A 19,121-nucleotide genomic window follows, 5' to 3' on the forward strand; every position below is an offset into this window, starting at 1 on the left:
TTGTTCCTGATTGTCTAGCTTGCTTATTTTTGTCTGATCTCACTGGCTTTGAAAAGGGATTCAATGCTCGTTGATTGATTTGTTGCCATGTTCCACCTTCCCTGTGCCTTGAAATTAGGCTCTTTAGCAGCCAAAGAGCTGATAGCATGGATGGTCCCAGCTACAGGTTGGTCATAAATATTTGTTTTCAGTTTTGACAGATTTCGCTGAACAGAGTGGAGCTAAAGCAACTAACGGAGATAAGCACGCTCGGCAGAGACTTCTGAATTCTTCTTGCTGATGCTATTTTTCTTGAACATCAAATCCGTGACTTCTGTGACATGGGATTCATCTGGTCTCAGGCACCCCTATTTGGTTCATAGTGGATGGTTTGCAGCAAATTGTTCTTGGTAGAGATATTGAGTGTGTCTTACTGAGTCCCTAATGAACACAGCGGTCAACACGGTGTTGCAGAAGATGGCTTATGAACTCCTTCCAAGAAGCAGTGCATCATCAAGTCTGCGTGTGTGAGTCCTGCTAGAAAAATGGAAAGAGTGGTAAGAGTCGTCAGGAGTAGGAGCCCTCTTACCAGGGTAAGCACCTCTCTGCTCCCGTGCAGTCACTGGACAGCGAGAACTTTAGGGGACTTGTAGTTTTATGAGATAATAATAAACGTGCCAGAATACAACTTAGTATGAGTCTCTTATGTCCCCTTCGTGACTGAGGGACAAGAAGAGTATTCCTCGTGGACCCCTCGGTCGACCTGCACTGGGCAGGTCCTTAATCGGTGTGTGTCTGGTGCTGTGGTCCTCGTGCACATGGGTACGTGTCGATCCTGGCTCATTACACTCCTCTGACCACTGGTGGTTGCACTCTGCCCCGAAGGGCAGCAGCCCAAGGACTGCTTCACCAGAAACTTGGTCAAGGGTGAAAGCTCCAGGAGTCCTACCTCGCTGGCTTCAACTCAAGAAGGAACACGTAAGCCCAGTGGAGAAACCTCAATTCCGTCAATTTTCAAAGGGGTTAGCTACAAGGTGGTTCTGTTATCAAAGGCATTTGAAAGATGATTTATATACTGTCATAGAACGCAGGAACATTGAGCACAAGCAACGCTGCCTAACACAATCAAAGCCCAGGAGTGGCATCTGCCACATGGTGCCCTTGGAGATGACAGATAAGAAGGTTATCATGTTTATACAGTGTCAGAATCGAGGCCACGTGGGAAGACCATCCTAGCAGCGATGGAGCGTGACAGAATCAGTGTTACAAATGGGCGGGTCAGATAGCACAGCTTCTTTCATTAAGAGTTAGAGCTGGGGCTGATGCTGTAGTATAGTGGGCTAAGCCTCTGCCCACAGTGCCAGTATCCCATATAGATGCCAGATCGAGTCCTGGCTGCTCCTCTTCTGATCCAGCTCTCTGCTATGGCCTGGGAAAGCAGTAGAAGATGGCCCAAATCTTTGGGCCCCTGTACCTGCATGGGAGACCAGATGAAGCTCCTGGCTTCAGATCAGCTCAGGTCCAGCTGTTGCAGCCATTTGGGGAGTGAACCAGCAGATGGAAGAATTTTCTGTCTTTCCCTCTCTGTAACTTTGCCTCTCAAATGAAGAAATAGAATCTTAAAAAAAATTAGTTAAATTTGACTTGGCATATGACAAAAACTTTTCCACGTTCTGACCATGTAAATAGCTCTTAGAAAATATTCTTACAGCATTAACACCTTGTTTAGGCGAGTGGGGCCTCGAAGTTTGCATCTGGCTCTGGGCAGTGGTGCTTACCCAATGCAGCGACTGTCTTGTGAGGAACAGAAGGTGCGGAAGGTACTGTCTGCCTTTCGGAGTGTTCAGAGAGGCAGATTTCACTTGTATGTCTACTGATCAGTGTGTCAAGGATGCAGTCAATGCTTTGTTATGCATTATGTGATATTTAATACTGTGAATTATAGTGTGGCTTAGAAATGGCAGGAACAAGTAACTGATGCTACATTTTTATATCACTGTGTCTGACACAGTCCATCGTGATCTCTGCTCTGGTTTCTTTTGAAAATTTGAAGTTTGTTTAATTATATTTTTCTATGATATGGTTTTTTGAAAGTTTCCCTTACCCCAAATTTGTATTTGGATTGAAATGATAAACATGGGTGCTTTGAGACCGGGAACTCTCCATGCCCTAGCACATGTAGTCGTATCTCTCATAGTGGTATAATTGGGTCCTTGGCCTCTGTTTGAATTCATCTTTCCGTTTCCACTCTGAGCTCCAGTGGAGTCTGTGCCCCCCCAGGCATTGCGCATGGCACTAGCTGTGCAGCTGTGAATAGGCAGGCCCTGTCCCGAGGGGCTCCGAGTCTCGCGAGAGGCAGCAGGGACAGAGGCAGGTGCTAGGAGGAGGAAGAGCAGCCCCCGTGAAGGCCCTGCCAGCAAAGGAGCAGATCCTCTCTGTTCTTGGGAGGCGCCATGCTGGTTTTTGTCTCTCCCAGAGTTTTCATCACTCATGGTGTTTGAGAGTCTAGTTATGACTTTTCCCAGAGGCTGATGACTCTCATGAGTTTCTGTAGGCCCCGTCCTGTAAGTTGCACAACACTTAGTGATTTTGAGCAGTAAGGGCTGCAGGTTTTCAGACCCTTCCTTGCTGAGGGTCAAGAGAACAACAGTTGTGTCTCCACAAGCTTGTATGAATGCCTGATGAGACACTTCACCTTGGAAGCATTAGGAAAGCTAACTCATCCATCCAATGGGAGGGGCCGGCTGAGTAGACTGCTGTGTAGAAGCCAGGGTCCTGAGGGTGAGTAGAAATGCTCGCATAAAACACCCGCTGCTTTATAAAAGGAGATGAGCAGGTCTAAATGATGTGATCCAAATGAACGCAGGCTTCTAGCATGCCTTAATTTCACCAAGAGACAGGAGACCTCTTGTGGAAAGGTTTTTAATCTTCCAGGGCTTCCAAACTCCCTAGCAAATATGTTTAAAGCTGTGACCCTCTGCTCAGAGATGCCTACGCTCTGTGGCTCTGAGGTCAAGGAGCTGAGCTCTAAGGGCCGAAGAGCAAGCCCCAGGGCAGAGAACACAGCTCCCTTTGCCCTTGGGAAAGTTATTTCTTCCAGCAAAAAGACTCTGGCTTTACATTCATTTAATTAACTGCTTGCATTCTTCTGAATGAGCTGCATCTTTTCGATAGCTGTGTTTACTTTCTAGAGTCAGACTGAACAAGGTCAAGGGTAAATAGGGCCCAAAATGACCAGGAAGCTGACCTTGATCGCTATTTTCTCCCTGGCCACAAGGCATTATCTCCTTCCAGACTCAGATGATTGTCATCTTCCCCTTCTTTGCAATGTGCAAAGGATGAACATACCTCTGATAAAATGCAAGTTCCTGCCCTGTGGTACTGTGAGAAAGCTAGAAACTTCAAGCCACACAGATGTCTGGTTTGCATGTTAATGTGTAGTGTGGATACTACCTGTTCACTGCATAATGTCTCCCTATCCAGGACTGAACTCAGAGGGGAATGTCAGGGCCAGTTTAGCTGTGTACCTGTGAGAACTGGCACACCTTTTAAAATGTGTTCTTTGTGTTTAGGGGCCAGCATTGTGTCTTGGCAGGTAAAGTCGCCCCTATGATGCTGGCATCCCTCATGGGCACTGATTCATGTTCCTGCTGCTCCACTTCCAATCCAGCTCCCTGCTAATGCACCTGGTAAAGCAGCAGCAGATGGCCCAAATGCTTGGGCCCATGCCATGCATGTGGGAGACCTGGAAGAAGCTCCTGGCTTTGGCCTGATCCAGTCCTAAACATTGCAGCCATCTGGGGAGTAAACCGGTGGACGGAAGATCTCTCATCTCTCCTTCTCTCTAACTGCCTTTCAAATAAATACATCAGTTTTTTTAAGAGAGCGAGAGGCAGAGGTAGAGAAAAGTCATCCATCCACTGGTTCACTCCCTAAATGGCCACAATAGCTGGAACTGAGCTGATCTAAAGCCAGGAGCTTCTTCCGGTTCTCCCACGTGGGTGCAGGGACCCAAAAACCTGGGCCATCTTCCACTGCTTTCCCAGGCCATTAGCAGAGAGCTGGATCCAAAGAGCAGCAGCCGGGACACAAACTGGTGCCCATGTGGGATACAGATATAGTGGCCCTGCAGAACCACTATACCACAGTGCTGCCCCCGCCCCACTTTTTAAAAAAAATATGTTCATGTTTAGTTTCTTTTGCTTATTGTCAATCCAGGTTGTCAATAGGAGACCTCCAAGGGTGGGAGTTCTCATCCACTGCTCCAATGCCCAGCTCCTAAAGCCGTGACTGACACGTAACAGGCATCCTATAAATTTTGTTGAGTGAGTGAATAAACGTCTAAGACAAGTCCTGGTCTGTTGGTACCAGTGGTTCTGTTTTGAAGGGCACATGCTCCTCCGTAGGAGAGGGGTTGGCTCATTTAACCTCCTGGTAGAGAGAAGAGCATTTCTGCCGATGAATGGTTTTCCAGTTAGGTAGTAGCTGCTCAGATTCTCATTGTAGAGTGAGTTGTGACCGCTTTCAAGTTCAGCGTTGCTCGGTGATTAGGGAAATTGAAGTTTTAAAGGTTCTGATTTCTTAATTCCCCAGAAAGAACCTCTTTTTAAAGGGGATGTTGATTGAGATGTGCAATTACCTGTAACTAAGGCTGGGCCTGAGGGCATTGGAGGTGAAATGCCTCCTCTTGGGCAGTCCTTGGCATTCTGGCCCTATTTTTCACAAATAAAATAAAACCTTTAAAAAAGATGTACAGAGGTAATACTGTGTCATAATAGATGTCAATTTCTGATTGTCCTGGATGCTTTCATGAAATGTGTTTTGTTTTGGGGTTCTCTTTTTAGCTGCAAAATATTTGGTCACCAAAGCATGTGGTTTGATCACTGCTTATTCTTTAGGTGTCTCAAAGTTAGAAAAGTTTCTCAGAAAAGTTTCTCATGCCTCGAGTGCTCTCCCCTGCCTATCAAAGGAGAGAAATCCTTGTAGAATTCCACAGTGCAACAGAGTTCTAAAAACCAGAACAATGAGCTCCTCTCTAACAAGTTGGCTTTTTTTTTAAAAAGCACCATAATTGCAATTTAATGGTATTCTGTAAAGTGGTGTTCTAGGGCTAAATTAAATTTTTTAATGACTAAATTTCTTCGAAACTTTTAAAGAAAAAAATTTTTTCTTGCCTTGTCATTTGGTGAGAATGTGCCAACAGATGAAGAATGACTTGAAAAATTAAGATCTTCGATTGTGTTCCACAAAGATGGGAAGATGAAGACAATTTATGGTGCTAACAAAATGATCCTTAAAAACACCAAGATTTTTCAAAGCTCTGCAGTTTGGGAGTTATCGTTGTTACATTTTTTCTTTCCGTGGAAGTCACTTTTCAAGGCTCTATATTCTAATCACCCTGTTTTCCAGCAAAGAGAAATGGGCTGGAGATCAAGGCTGTTGTGTCTTCTGGTAACAAGGAAGTGATGTTTTAGTTCTGCACTGTTTATTCACCTGAATAAAACGGAGTAATGAAAAATGTTCTAGTATTTCTTGCTTTCCATTCAGGGACTGTTATTTCACGGAAAATATAACAGGAGATGAGTCCTGAAATATCTTGTTGCTCATTGATCTCTGCTGGATACACAGAATTCAGTAGGCTCCTTGGTAGTTGCTAAAATCCAGCTGGCAATAACTAAAGGAAGGAAGTCTTTGATTGAGGGCCCATCAATTCTAGAATATCTAAAGCAGAAATCACAAGTTTCCTGATTGAGGATTGTCTGCCTGAACTTGGGGAGGAAGGCTGCTAACATGGGTTGACCTGCCCCCCTCCTTCAACAGGACTCCTTTATACAATGATCAATCAATGCAGTACTGTTGTGGATAAGAAATCAAAGCCATGCATGGTGCCAAAAATACAGAAAATACTCCACAAATGCTAGTTCTGAGTATTGTCACTGTCTCCTTTCTCCAGCTCATCCACCCACCCACCCCCAGCCACCTTGGATGTTGTATTAGGTTTCTGTTGCTCCATAACAAGTTACTGCAAGCTTAGCAACTTGAAACACTGTGTGTGTGTTCTCTTGGAGTTTTGTGGTCAGGAGTCTAGGCACAGGAGTGCACAAGCTGTAATGGAGATGTGGACAGGTTGTCTTCTCACCTGGAGACTCTACCCAAGGAAGCAAGCTTAGCTCAATATCTGCTGATTTGGGAACTTAAACATACCTGTGCAGTGCCTCCACCATTGCCATGGGTTGGTAAGAATCAAGTCATAGCTCCCACTCACGTGTACACCAGGAAATTCTGTGGAGCGTGAACATCAGGGGAATCGTGGGGCTGCCTGACAACACTCTGTCTGCCATGGAAGTTATCCTGAATCCCAAGTGGTCAGGGTAATGAACAAGTGGCGGGATGGACCCTGCGAGGCCCTACCTCCTGTCCACCTCTTCAAGGTTGGCACCCACCACTCTTGTTCCCATTCCTGATGCTGCCACATGTGCCACTCACTAAAGCCCTGTTTGTTCAGATGCTCTTCTCAGTCTCCACACCCTCTCACTTCCTACCCAGGAGTCAGCTCTAGCCTCCCCTCCCCTTATCCATATTTAAGTATCCCTCTGTGCTCGCCATTACACAGGGGCTTAGTGGTTGGCCTTCTGCAGCACTGTAATGGCCTTTGCTGCTGCCCACCAGCCTGGGAGGCCCCTGAGAAGGGTGGTGCCTTCCTCATCCCTGTCCTCCCAGCACTCAGCACATAATCACAGACACTATGGATTAATTAGAGCCACCTGAATACCATCAAATACTCAGTATTGAGATCGCCAGGTTAGAGTGAACCCTCCAGTTAGAGCCAATCATTCGTCACCACCTTTGCCACAGGTTGCCCAGTTTAAGGTAGCCAAGTACAGTGCCTCCATTTCTTCTTCCCATTGTAGGGACTGGGGGCTTACCTGGGTTCCTTTCTGAAACATTTGCATTAGCTTTTTGTTGCCACAACAAAATACCAGAGGAAACTAATTTTTAGGGAGGAAAAGTGTATCTGGTTCACAGCATTGGAAGTGGAACTCCAGATTGGACAGTCCCAGGCAGAGGAATGAGTGCAGAGGAAGAAGCACATGATGAGCTGGGGAGCAGAGAGTGTTCGAGTGTTCTACATGTCTATTGTGACAGACCCTCCCATGGGAACTGCCTTTCAAAGGCACACCCCAATGTGTACCCCTTAAGTACCTACCAGTAGGAGCACCTGTTAAGCACTATAACTGGATTGTTTCTGTACTCTTAGTACCATTCATAATGAGCATGAGTTCGGAAGCCGCATTACAGTCAAACCATAGCATCCCAACCCTAGTTCCCTGAAACTCGTGTTCTTCTCATGTACAACATGCAATCCTTCTGTCCCCAAGTTTTAACTCAGTCTGACATAAATCCAAAAGTCCAAATCCAAAGTTCACTTGAGACTCAAGACTAGTTCCCTTACATATATCCAGGACCGGCACTGTGACATAGTGGGTTATGCTGCCACTTGCAGCACCAGCATCCCCTGTGAGTACTGGTTCAATTCTTGCTGCTCTACTTTTAATCCAGCTCCCTGCTAATGCACCTAGGAAAGCAGTGGAAGATGGCCCAAGAGCTCAGGCCCTTGAACCCACATAGGAGACCAGGAAGAAGTTCCTGGCTCCTGGCTGCTAGCTTCAGTCTGGCCAAGCTCTGGCTGTTGCAGCCATTTGGGGAGTGAATCAGCAGGTGGAAGATCACTATCCCTCTCTCTCTCTAACTCTGCCTTTCAAATAAATAAAAATATGTATTCCTAAGATACAATGACAGGACAAGCATTGGTTATACATTGCCATTCCAAAAAGAGAAAATAGGCAAATAGAAATGATTCATCAGACCAAAGCAAGGCCATAATCCACCAGGGCAAACAAATGCCAAATCTCCATGTCAGGCATGCAGGGCACAGTGGGCACACTGGTGGGTGATGAGCTCCCAAGGGCCCCTGCATCCTTCCTGTCATACATAGCTTAGGCTTCAGTTCCCATGGGTTGGATGCTCTTGTCTGCTGCTCCACTAGGCCTCACCTCATTGGGGACTATCTGTGGCAACTCCAATCCCACCTTTCCACTTAGCATAGCCCTGGCAGGGACTCTAGAGTCGTTGTACTCCATGATAACTCTCTGCCTGTGTCCCCAGGTTGTCTGAGCATCCTTTTTAGTCCAGGTGGAAGTCTCTAAGCTTCCATGGCTCTATAGTCTCTTCCATCTTGGCTGCTCTCTGGGGTTGCATGCAGGTGTCTCTGGCTTTCCCAAGGAGGTCTTGCATGTTCTGATCACTTCACCTTGCTGAGGGCTCCACAGTGGCTTCCTTCCCACAGTTTGACTACACATTGCCCCAACAGGCTCCACGTAGGGCCTCCACCCTCATTCTACAACTCTGTTTGGCCCTCCAGGCTTTCTTTTGAAATTTTAATGGAAGCGACCATGAACCCTGATGCTTGGCACCCTATGTGTAAAACCAGCATCACATGGATGCTGCCAAAGTCTGCCCTCAGCACAGCCACTCCCAGGCCTACTTGAACTCTGCTGCAGCCACAGAGTGCTGGCTGAATGCAGGGAAACAAACCCTGGGGCAGTCAGGGGAAGCTTGCTGAGAGCACCTTGGGGGTTATTAAACAATGCTGCCCTCCCAAGCCTCTGGGGCTCTGATGGGAGGGACAGGCTCCAGGACTTCAGAGATGCCCTCCAGACCTTTTCCCCCTTTCTTGTCCATTAGCACATGGCTCCCTTTTACCTCTGCAAATCTGTTAAGCAAAGGATTAACAATGCTCTCCTATCTGGGCACGCTTTTTTCTTCATGCCTTCTTTGGCTAGGTTTCACATTTTCCTAATTTTTCTGCTATGATCCTCTTAAAAGTTAATTTAATTTTATTTCGAAGGTAGACACTGAGACAGAGAGACTGATTTTCTATTCATTCATTCACCATCCCTGCCCCCCCCCCCCCCATCCCAAATCCCTGCCATAGCCAGGACTCAGCCAAGCTGAAGCCAGGATCCCAGAACTCACTCTGGGTCTCCCAAGTACTTGAGCCATCATCTACTGCTTCCCAGGTACACACCAACAGAACACAGTGTCAGACGCAGAGAGGCTGGAAGTCTATGGATACAGTCTGAGATGGAGTATGGGCTTCCTAAGTGGCAGCTTAGCTGCTGTGCCAAATGTCTGGCCCTGCTCTGCTCCTTCTTGCTTGAGATTCTCACTGTCAAACTTCTCAGCAGCTGTCAATAATACTCATGCTGCAGCATGAGTGCTTTGCTGCTTGCAGTCTCCTCCATCGACTAACTAGTCTACCATCTTTGAGTCCAGTCTCCCGATGAAGTATGTAGATAAGGACGCAATGCAGTCAGGCTGTTTTCCACTGTGTAACAAGGGGGGCTTGTTTGCCTCTGAAACCTCATCAGCGCGCCCTTCACTGTCCACATTTATAGCAGCATTCTGCTCCTCTAAGCCTGCACCAGAATCAGCTGTAACACTTGGCTCACAGCATTCTAGGCCTTGTCTCACCTGTTCCTCCAAACTCTCCCAGGAAACTCTTCCAAAGGTTCCTCCACATCCTCAAGCATGGTTATTAGCAATGACCCTGCTTCATGGTACCAATATTCTGTTAACTTTTCATTACCACAACAGAATACCCAAGGAAACTAATTTTATAAAGACAAAATGCTTATTTAGCTTACTTGGGAGATTCAAGTCCAAGATCAGGCTGCTCTGTTGGTTTGGCCTCTTTTGAGGGTGGCCATGGTGGTGGGACACCTGCAGAGAAAGAATTGCATGCTGAGCTAGGAAGCAGAGAAGGGTACTTCCCACTAGGCTCACCTGCTAAACTCCTATTTGGATTAGGTTTCCACTCTCTCAGTATTGTCACCAGCAGTGGCTAGCTTGCATTGGTTCCTTTGAGCTGACAGAGTAACAAGTTGTAGTTCAAAGCTGAAAGTAGGGATAGTAAAACACATTGAAATACTTTCCAAGGGAGGAATAGACCAGTTGAGAGGGCACATGGCACCCTTTCTTCCTGGTTTGGGGCTTTCATCCATTGGCTAGTGATGTGGCCATGGTGCTCACGACTGGCATTTGTGGTTGACAACCGGAAGGTGCATACTTCTGTGCTCTGCACACGTGGCTATAAACTAGACTTCTCCAGTTTGGCTGAGTTCCCATTTTGTCAGGATAGTTTAATGACAAGTTAAACTGCAAAGTGTGTGGTATTGAGTGGGTTCCAGCAAAAAAGAGGGTCCCTGGCCACTCCCCTGTCACTCATGTCTAATGATCTGCCTGAGAAGTATTATCATCTTGTAACTTCTTGAGACCTGGCATGAGTTTGGAAGTCAAATCATGTTCCAACAACTTTTTTTTTTTTTTTTTTTTTTTTTACAGAGTGGATAGTGAGAGAGAGAGAGAGACAGAGAGAAAGGTCTTCCTTTTGCCATTGGTTCACCCTCCAATGGCCACCGCGGTCAGTGCGCTGCGGCTGGTGCATTGCACTGATCCAAAGCCAGGAGCCAGGTGCTTCTCCTGGTCTCCCATGTGGGTGCAGGGCCCAAGGACTTGGGCCATCCTCCACTGCCTTCCCAGGCCATAGCAGAGAGCTGGCCTGGAAGAGGGGCAACTGGGACAGAACCGGCGCCCCGACCGGGATTAGAACCCGGTGTGCTGATGCCGCAAGGCAGAGGATTAGCCTATTGAGCCACAGCGCTGGCCTCCAACAACTTCTAAGTATCTTTGCTTGGTGATGGTTTCTCCTCTCTATACCCATGTTCTGTCTACACCATTTCTGAGTACCCTCATTTCATTTTTAAGGGTTCTGACTCACACTACCTTATCCGCACCACACAGTTGGGTGCACTGATTGGATATACTGATGCCATTGTGGTAAGAACAGTGATGCCTTTCCTAGTCACAGTTTGTGTTCAGTTAGGAAACAGATGACTTTTATAATGTGTTTCAACATCCTGTGGGCCTCAAGGGTGTGCGTGTGTATGTGTGTGTCCACAAAAAAGCTGAGCCGGAGGCCACTGACCTGGACCTACAGCTCACGGGCTCTCCTGATTAAACTGAATTGCAGTAGTTAAAATACAAAATTGAAAATGCACCAATTCAGATTCTACATCTTCCTCCTTGTGCATTTTCCTCCCTGAAAGTAGAGTGGAAGGAGGGAGGAAACCATGCCCCTGTGTGGTGCACCAGAGACTGGGCACACCCCTCCAGGGAAGAGAGGCAAGGCAAGCCCACAAATAAGGGAGAACCAAGATCCATTCTCCCAGAGCCAGTTCTAACGTGGCACTGTCTTTTCTCAAACCCAAGTGAAGGAAAGACAAAAGAAACTAACGTGCTATCTGAAATCACTTGCAAATCCCCAGAAATGAATTGTGCTTTACCTCGGGAAGCAGAGTCCAACAGAACCCAAGCTTCCATGGAAACTTCCACGTGAAAGGAAATGTTCTACGGCAATTTCAGAGGCAAAGAGACTCAGAGTTTAACGTTCATCTCACTTGTTCACTTTGAATATCAAAACTGTCTGTTCCAAAGGAAGCATTGTTGAGTAGTGAGGCCCTGGAGACTCCTTATCATCTTTCTAAGTACCTTATAAATAGTATCAATCCTTGAGATACTAGAAGCTTCATTTAAGGAAAAAGAATCACAAAAAAAGAGAAGAGAGTACATGTTAGAAATAATAGGATGGTCTGGCCAGTGTGTCCACAGAATAGAATGAGAGACACTGAAGTGATTTTAAACTTTCTAGCAGCTAGGTTTTAAAAAATGAGTTAATGTTAATTTTTAAACAAAATATTTCTAAAATATTATTTAAAAATGTAATAACATAAATACATTGTAATTGTACCGTTCCTAAAATTTAGCATACCTTTTTTTTTTCTTTCCAGCAGATCTCTTTCCAGAGTAGCCTCATGTAAATTGCTCAGGAGTTGCATGTGGTCTCCAGCTTTTCTACTGGACAAAGGGGTCTGTGGTAACAGACTGTGTTACCACATCTGCTCCCATGCATCTAATGACATACATGTCAATGCCCTTATGTCCTTGCCAATCTCTTTACTCTTTCAAGATTTGACAGGCAGAGTGACAGCAAAAGGGAAAGGGAGAGGAAGATCTTCCACTTACTGGTTTATTCAGAAAATGGACACAACAGCCAGGGCTGGTCCAGGCCAAAGACAGGGGTGCCGTATGGATCTCCCACCTGGGTGCAGGGGCTCAGGCACTTGGGCTATCTTCGTTCGCTTTCCCAGTAGGGAGCTGGATTGGAAGTGGAGCATCTGAGACTTGAACCAGTGCTCCACTGTGGGATATTGGTGTCTCAAGCAGTGGCTTAACTGCTACACTACAATGCTGGCCCCAGTGTCTTTCTTCTGGCCTAGGGTTTTCTTTCCTTGTCTATCTCCTTAAGATTTTTAGGGAATGGTTTTTGTGGCACAGAGATACCAGCACCCTGCATTGGAGTGATGGTTCAAGTCTAGGCTATTCTCTTTCCGATCCAGCTTCCTGCTAAATGCCTGGGAATACAGTGGATGTTAGAGCAAATACCTGTGTCCCTCCCACCCCTATGGGAGACCTGGATGAAATTCCTGTCTCCTGACTTAAGTCTGGCCAGCCCTGGCTATGGCGGGCATTTGGGGAGTGAACCAGTGGATGGAATACATCTCTCTCTCCCTTTTCCATCTCTCCCTCTTCTCCCTATCATTAGCCTTTCAAATAAATAAGTAAACCTTTCTTAAAAAAGGACTTTTTGTCCTTCCGAGCTGAAGTCATTAAATGGGTACACAAAAACTCCCCTTTTAGTTACCTTTAACGTACAGTAAGGATCAGTTACAGCTGTTGGCTGCTTTTCCAACCCCCATGCTACCTTCTGTGTTCGTCAGCTATTTGTTACTACAACAACATACCTAAGGCAGGTCACTCATAATGGAAGGGAGTTTATTTTGGCTCAGAACGTAGGAGTTTCACAGTTCAAGAGTAGGTGGCAAGGCTGGCGCTGTAGTGTAGTGGGTAAAGCCACCACCTGCAGTGCCAGCATCCCATATGGGCACCTGTTTGAGTCCCAGCTGCTCTACTTCTGGTCCAGCTCTCTGCTATGGCCTGGGAAAGCAGAAGAAGTCCTTAGGTCCCTCCCCTGCATGGGAGACCTGGAAGAAGCTCCTGGCTCCTGGCTTCGAATCAGCTCAGCTACGGCTTTTGCGGCCAATTGGGGACTGAACAGAGGCTGGAAGACCTCCCCCTCCCTCCCTCCCTCACACCCTCCATCCCTCTCTTTCTCTCTGCCTCTCCTCTTCTTTCTGTGTAACTCTGACTTTCAAATAAATGAATAAATCTTAAAAAAAAAAAAAAGAGTAGGTGGCCCCATTGGTTTGACATCACCAGATAGTTCTTGCTGGCAGAGTCCTGAGGTGACACAGAGCACTACATGGCAAGAAGGAACACATGTCTATGTCTGTCCTTATAAAGCCACTATGATTCTGGACCCCACCCTAGCAACCTAATCCAATCTAATCACTTCCCAGAGGCCCCAGATACCATTAACATAAGAATCTGTAGACCAAGCCTTTAACACACTGTGAACACTCAAAGCAAAGATGGCCTAAGCCATCTTCCTTCCTTCCTTCCTTCTCCTCAAACAGGACCTAATCTCTGTGAAATTCAGGCATCTTGTCTTAGTGCCTTAGTAGGCTTTGTTGAAGAAAGATTAGTCAACGACCCTTTTTAAAACATGGTAAAGCAAGCTTTTGGGGGGACCATTTTAATAGGTATAAGAGCACTACAATGCAATTTTGCAATTTGGAGAGAGATTAAGCTCTGATTACAGCATAAGCAAGGGGAAATTTATAGTCAAGAACAGAGTGGGGAGTCAGCAGATAGAAAATTACTGGGAGGAAACATCAAAGGTAGGGGGATTCTGGCTAACTTGACCTAGCAGGATTCTTATTGAATACAGGGCAGGATGACTAGACGTCACCAGGGGGAATGTGGAGGGCCAGACGCTGGATCAGATTACTAAAGGGATCAGGCAGCTCTTGCGGGGGTTTCTGGCTGAGACTGATTTCCTACGCTCATTCATAGATGAGCCCAGTTTAAGGTGTGGGAGCCTCACTCAAGTTGTTGGTTTACCACCAAACCCCAACACTGTTCTAGCAACTTGCTGAGCACATAGCATGCTGAAGGGCGATGGGAGGGAGCTGAGCAAGCCAAAGGGTAGGTGATGAAGTGTGTTTTACTCCTCTGAGAGCAAATGACAGGTGCACAGAGTCATTCTTTATCCTCCACAAGAGCCTTGGTGGAGGCAGAGAAATAACAGCATACCAGGGAATGCCTTAAAGGCTTTCCCACCAACTGAGCCAGCTACGCCAGGCTCCCCCTGCCTCAGAGGGAAATATTCCTTCCCCATGTGCTTTCTTGGCTGGAGTGGACACTAGACCACCCTTAAGAGAAGTCTTTGAAACTGGAAGCAGATAGGAGTTTGGGACTGTGTAGGCCGGCCACACTCAAGGCCCTGTGATGGGGAGGGCTGTTCATAAATTCAGGCTAAGAGAAGTGGAATCAAATCCGTAATTTCCTATTCACAGCTGTGTGATCTTGATGCACCCCAAGTCTTTCATCTGTAGAATAGGAGAGTAGCATTTCACAGGCTTTCCTTCCCTACTTTTAATTTTGAAAAGTTATGGACATAGAAAGGTGCAAAAATAGTATAACCTGGAGAGAGAGGCCACCTCTAACCTCAATGGGAACAGTGTTCCACAACACTAACATCTTCCATAATTATAGTACAATAGCAAAACCATCAGTGCAACATACGGTTGGTTTCAGATTTGGCCGGTTTTCTACGTTGTGATTCGTGTGTGGGTACAGTTCTGTGCAATTTCATCTCACGTATAGATTTGAGTGACCACCACAATCAAGATAAAGCACTGCTCACATGCACAAATTCCATCCTGCTACCTTTGTACAGCTGTAGGGAAAGAGGGTCCCCAAGGCAGGGTTTGAGAAGAGTGGATGATGGGCCAATTCCAAGCGAATTCCACCCTTCTGGGGAAAAACAAAATGTACAAAAACATAATTCAGAATAGACTCAAGGCTGGAAGTGGGATGATATTGTGGTAGAAGCCTTTGTCTTTTAACTAAACTTATTTCTAACTGACAAGATTAAAATTGCGGTAAAAGCCTTCCCAAGGTCAGAAGAAGAAAAAGGGAGGAATTTGTCCTGGGAATGAAATGTGGTTGTTATCTTGCCTATATGAATGTTTCAGCTGTAGGTATTATCTGCTTATATGTAATCACATCAGATTTCGCTTGCTGGTACGGAGCAATGGTGTTAACCCTTGCCAGACAGCAGACAACTCAATATGTGTGTGGAAAAAAACATCATCAGTAACTATGTATGCATGCACAGTATTATATCAATTCCTGTGGCTGCCATGTAGCATTAGTATATCCAATCAGATGTATGCATGCAGCCATATAAGGGAGACAAAGAAGCTAAAACTATATATAAGAAAATATGCCTCTTTGTTCTGGGCTCAGGCTCTTGGATAAGAAATTCCATCTGGGCCTTATGTTGGCATAAATAATAAATGACTACTTCCTATTAAAAGGCCTTGGTGTATTGTCTCTCATAAATCCACTACAATGTGGCACCTAAGGGGTGAGCACTATGGTGTAGAATACTAAGCCTCCACTCGCGGTGCCAGCATGCCATATGGGTGCTGGTTCGTGTCCTGGCTGCTCCTTTTCCAATCTAGCTCTCGGCTTGCGGCCTGGGAAAGCAGTAGAAAATGGCCTAAGTGCTTGGGCCCTTGTACCAGTGTGGGAGACCTAAAAGAAACTCCTGGCTTCGGATCAGCTCAGCTCTGGCCGTTGTGGCCATTTGGGGAGTGAACCAGGGGATGGAAGATCTTTCTCTCACTCCTTCTCTGTAACTCTACCTCTCAAATAAATAAATAAAATCTTTTTAAAAAATGGCACCTAAGACAAGGATAGGTGGTATGGAAAAATATTAACCAGCCATGACCCTTCTCACAGAGGTGAGTGGAGATCCAATTACCAACCACTTCTGTGCCTGGAAGCCAATCCAAATACAACCCCTACTGCATGTACTAGGTGAGGGGCCAGTACATCACAAATAAGGGAGGAGAGAGAGAAAAAACAGGCCTGCGGAGACACCAGATTCCTAGCTCTGGGGCCCCTCACCTGCATGGAGGTGTTTTTGCTGCTTCTTGCAAATAAACTCACCTCAGCTCTTGCACTGTATTTCCGAATATTCTCTTTGTTTCTATGCTGAGCATCAAGTCTGTGGACCAGGGGGAGCTACTCCCCTGACAACCAGGATGCATCCTAGCCCTGCCCACACCCACACTCTTTCTCTCACCGCTGGCAACTCCTAATCTGGTCTGCTTCTCTCTGATTTTGTCACTAATGGAGTCATGCAGTTGGTAACTTCATGAGCTCGCCTGCTCTCCCTAGCAGAGTGCCCTTGTGGTCCATTCAAGCGTGCATCAGTAGCAGTTCCTGATTGCTGAAGAGTGTTCTGGGGCTCTGACATGACGACATAAAGGCAGTTCCCTGGCACACTGCTCAGCAGAGCTTAGTTCTTTCCTGGCGGGCTGTTCTGAGCTCTTGTTGCAGACAGACCCCAGTCTGGACAGCAACTTCCACTGCTCATGGATTCCCACCCCACCTTGTTTCTGTTTCTTCCCTGAAAAGCCTGGTGGTTGGAGCTCTTCTCATCCCTTCCTCGCCCTTTAGAGCTAAGGGCGTTAAAGCCCAGAGAAGGGAAGTGCCGTACAGGACAAGGCCCAGGTTGCTGGCTCCCAGCTCTGTGCTCTCTCCACTGTACTGCCCTGGGGGTCTAAGCCAGCTGGTAAATCTTCCAAGGGGTCCTAGGAAGTCTTCCTGCAGAACGTCAGCTAGGAGATCGGGCTCCTTACTGAGCTGGTGAGTCATCCCTGAGCCCTGATCAAGTTGGGGCAAGGAGCCAAAGGTACTTAGGTTTCCCCTAGATAGCAAGCTGTCATGAAGTTTCCCCAAATACCTATTGTGCCCTGATGGTGAGCACATGAATAACCAGCAGGCCACCGGCTTCATGGAATTTCCTAGGAATGTTGGTGGAGAGGCCAAGAAATAGGAAAGCATCCTTTCCACCCATAATTTCACCTCTCTCAGCCATTTGTCCAATGAGAGGCTGTGCTGGTCTGTGCTTCTGGGACCTACATTTTTACCTGTAATGTCACACACAAAATCCCTGGAACCCACATGGAAAGAAGAAAGGAAAGTAATATTTGTTGAGCTGCTATGTGCCAGGCATTTAAAAATGAGCATTAATTCACTAAATCTTCACAAGGCATGAAAGATGTTCCTTAGTTTAGGGGTGCAGAACATCAAGAGAAGGGGTCCCAAGAGAAGCTGCCTGAGTTCTGGTCCCAGGCTGCTCATTGACCACTGAGTGACCACAGTTCCTGACTCTGCTACACCTGGGTTTTCATTTCCTTATCTCTACGGAAGTCCTAGGTTCAGATGAGAATTAAAGTAGGTTAAATAAAGGTTAATGTTTGCATACTGCCACAGCATGGGAAACATTCTATTTTTTAAAAGATTTATTTATTTGAAAGATAGAGTGAGAGTAAGAGTGAGAGTGAGCGAAGAGATCTTCCTTCCATATGGTCGTTCACTCCCCAAATGGCCACAATGGCTGGACCTGGACCAATCAGAAGTCAGGAGCCTGGAGCCTCCTCTGGGTGTTCCTTGTGGGTACAGGGGCCCAAGTACTTGGGCCATCTTCTGCTGCTTTCCCAGGTGTATTAGCAGGGAGCTGGAATGGAAGTGGAGTAGCAAGGACTGGAACCAGCGCCCATATGGGATGCTGGCTTCACAGGCAGCAGCTTTACCAACTACGCACAGTACCGGCCCCTCTTTCAAGTCTACTAGCATTTTGCCAACCATATTTGAAAAGCAGAAAAATCCCAACATATTGGAGCATAACTGAAAGGCAGTTGGGCATACTGAAAAGGCTCAATTTTGTTTGAAGTCTTAGCTTTAATACTTACAAGTGGTGGCCCTGGGAATCATTTCCAGTGCTTTTTCTGCATCAGTGTCTACCTTTGAGGGCTGTTATGAAGACTCAATAAGATAGTGCACCTGGCACTCAATAGGAGTTCAAAAAGAGTAGCTATTTTTGGAATAGGAACACTGGTAACAGCTTAGCCAGAGAACTCCTTACTTTAGATTTTCTTCATAGACCTCCTGGTGAGGAATTCGGCTGGGGGGAGGATCTTGGAAAGGGCATTCCTAAGATAAGAAAACCCCTGCCTCTCCAAGAGCAGTCACTTGCCCTTAATCCTGTTTTGTCATTTGGACCAGAATGAGTAGCAGCAAAGATCTGGCAGAGCTGTGAGAGCAACTTGGGTATTTTTAAAACTATTTAGGAATATCTTTGACTCAGACAGTCCCAAGATGAGCCAGATGGCCCCTGTGGGCATCAAGCTCTCGAGCATTTGGAGTGGATGCTAGAGAAGCTACCTGGGGAACTCCAGCCCTCAGGGCCCTTGCACAAGGCAGCACAGGCACCATGGAGACTCACACACACTCTATCAGCATGCCTGTACCTCAGACAGGAGCACCAACTCATTCTTCCCAGCCTAACAGGGGCAACAATTGGTGAATCCCCCAAACAGGCTCCTGCACCTCTCGGTTTCTATTCCTCCTTTCTCTTTTCTCATTTATTAATTTTAGTTTTAAGGCAAGCTATTCATGATTGCATACTCTCTGTATAAAGAAAAAAATCAGATCCTACAATAAGTAGAGGGGCTGGAACTGTGGTGCAGCACGTTAAAAGCCACAGCCTGCAGTGTCGGCATCCCATACGGGTGCCAGTTCAAGTCGTAGTTGCCCCACTTCCAATCCAGCTCCCTACTGATGTGCCTAGGAAAGTAGCACAAGATGGCCCAAGTCCTTGGGCCCCTGCACCCATGTGTGAGAACTGGAAGAAGCTTCTGGCTCCTGACTTTGGATCAGCCCAGCTCCAACCATTGCAACCATTTGGGGAGTGAACCAGTGGATGGAAGTCTTCTCTCTCTCTCTGTCTCCACCTCTCTCTTTAACTGTCTTTCAAATAACTA

At 46.5% G+C, this 19,121-nt stretch overlaps 1 protein-coding gene across 1 annotated transcript in view; it reads left to right on the forward strand.

Annotated features, from left to right (window-relative positions):
• PANX1 (pannexin 1) overlaps positions 1-5,481 on the forward strand; it is a 48,494-nt gene extending 43,013 nt beyond the window's left edge. The window contains exon 5 of the mRNA XM_062196885.1: positions 192-5,481. Coding sequence (XP_062052869.1) covers positions 192-280 — 89 coding nt within the window. The 3' untranslated portion in view covers positions 281-5,481. The remainder of the gene's footprint in view (positions 1-191) is intronic.
• The last annotated feature ends 13,640 nt before the right edge of the window (positions 5,482-19,121 follow it).

This window comes from Lepus europaeus, chromosome 7 (genome assembly GCF_033115175.1).
Source record: "Lepus europaeus isolate LE1 chromosome 7, mLepTim1.pri, whole genome shotgun sequence".
Lineage (NCBI taxonomy): Eukaryota > Metazoa > Chordata > Mammalia > Lagomorpha > Leporidae > Lepus > Lepus europaeus.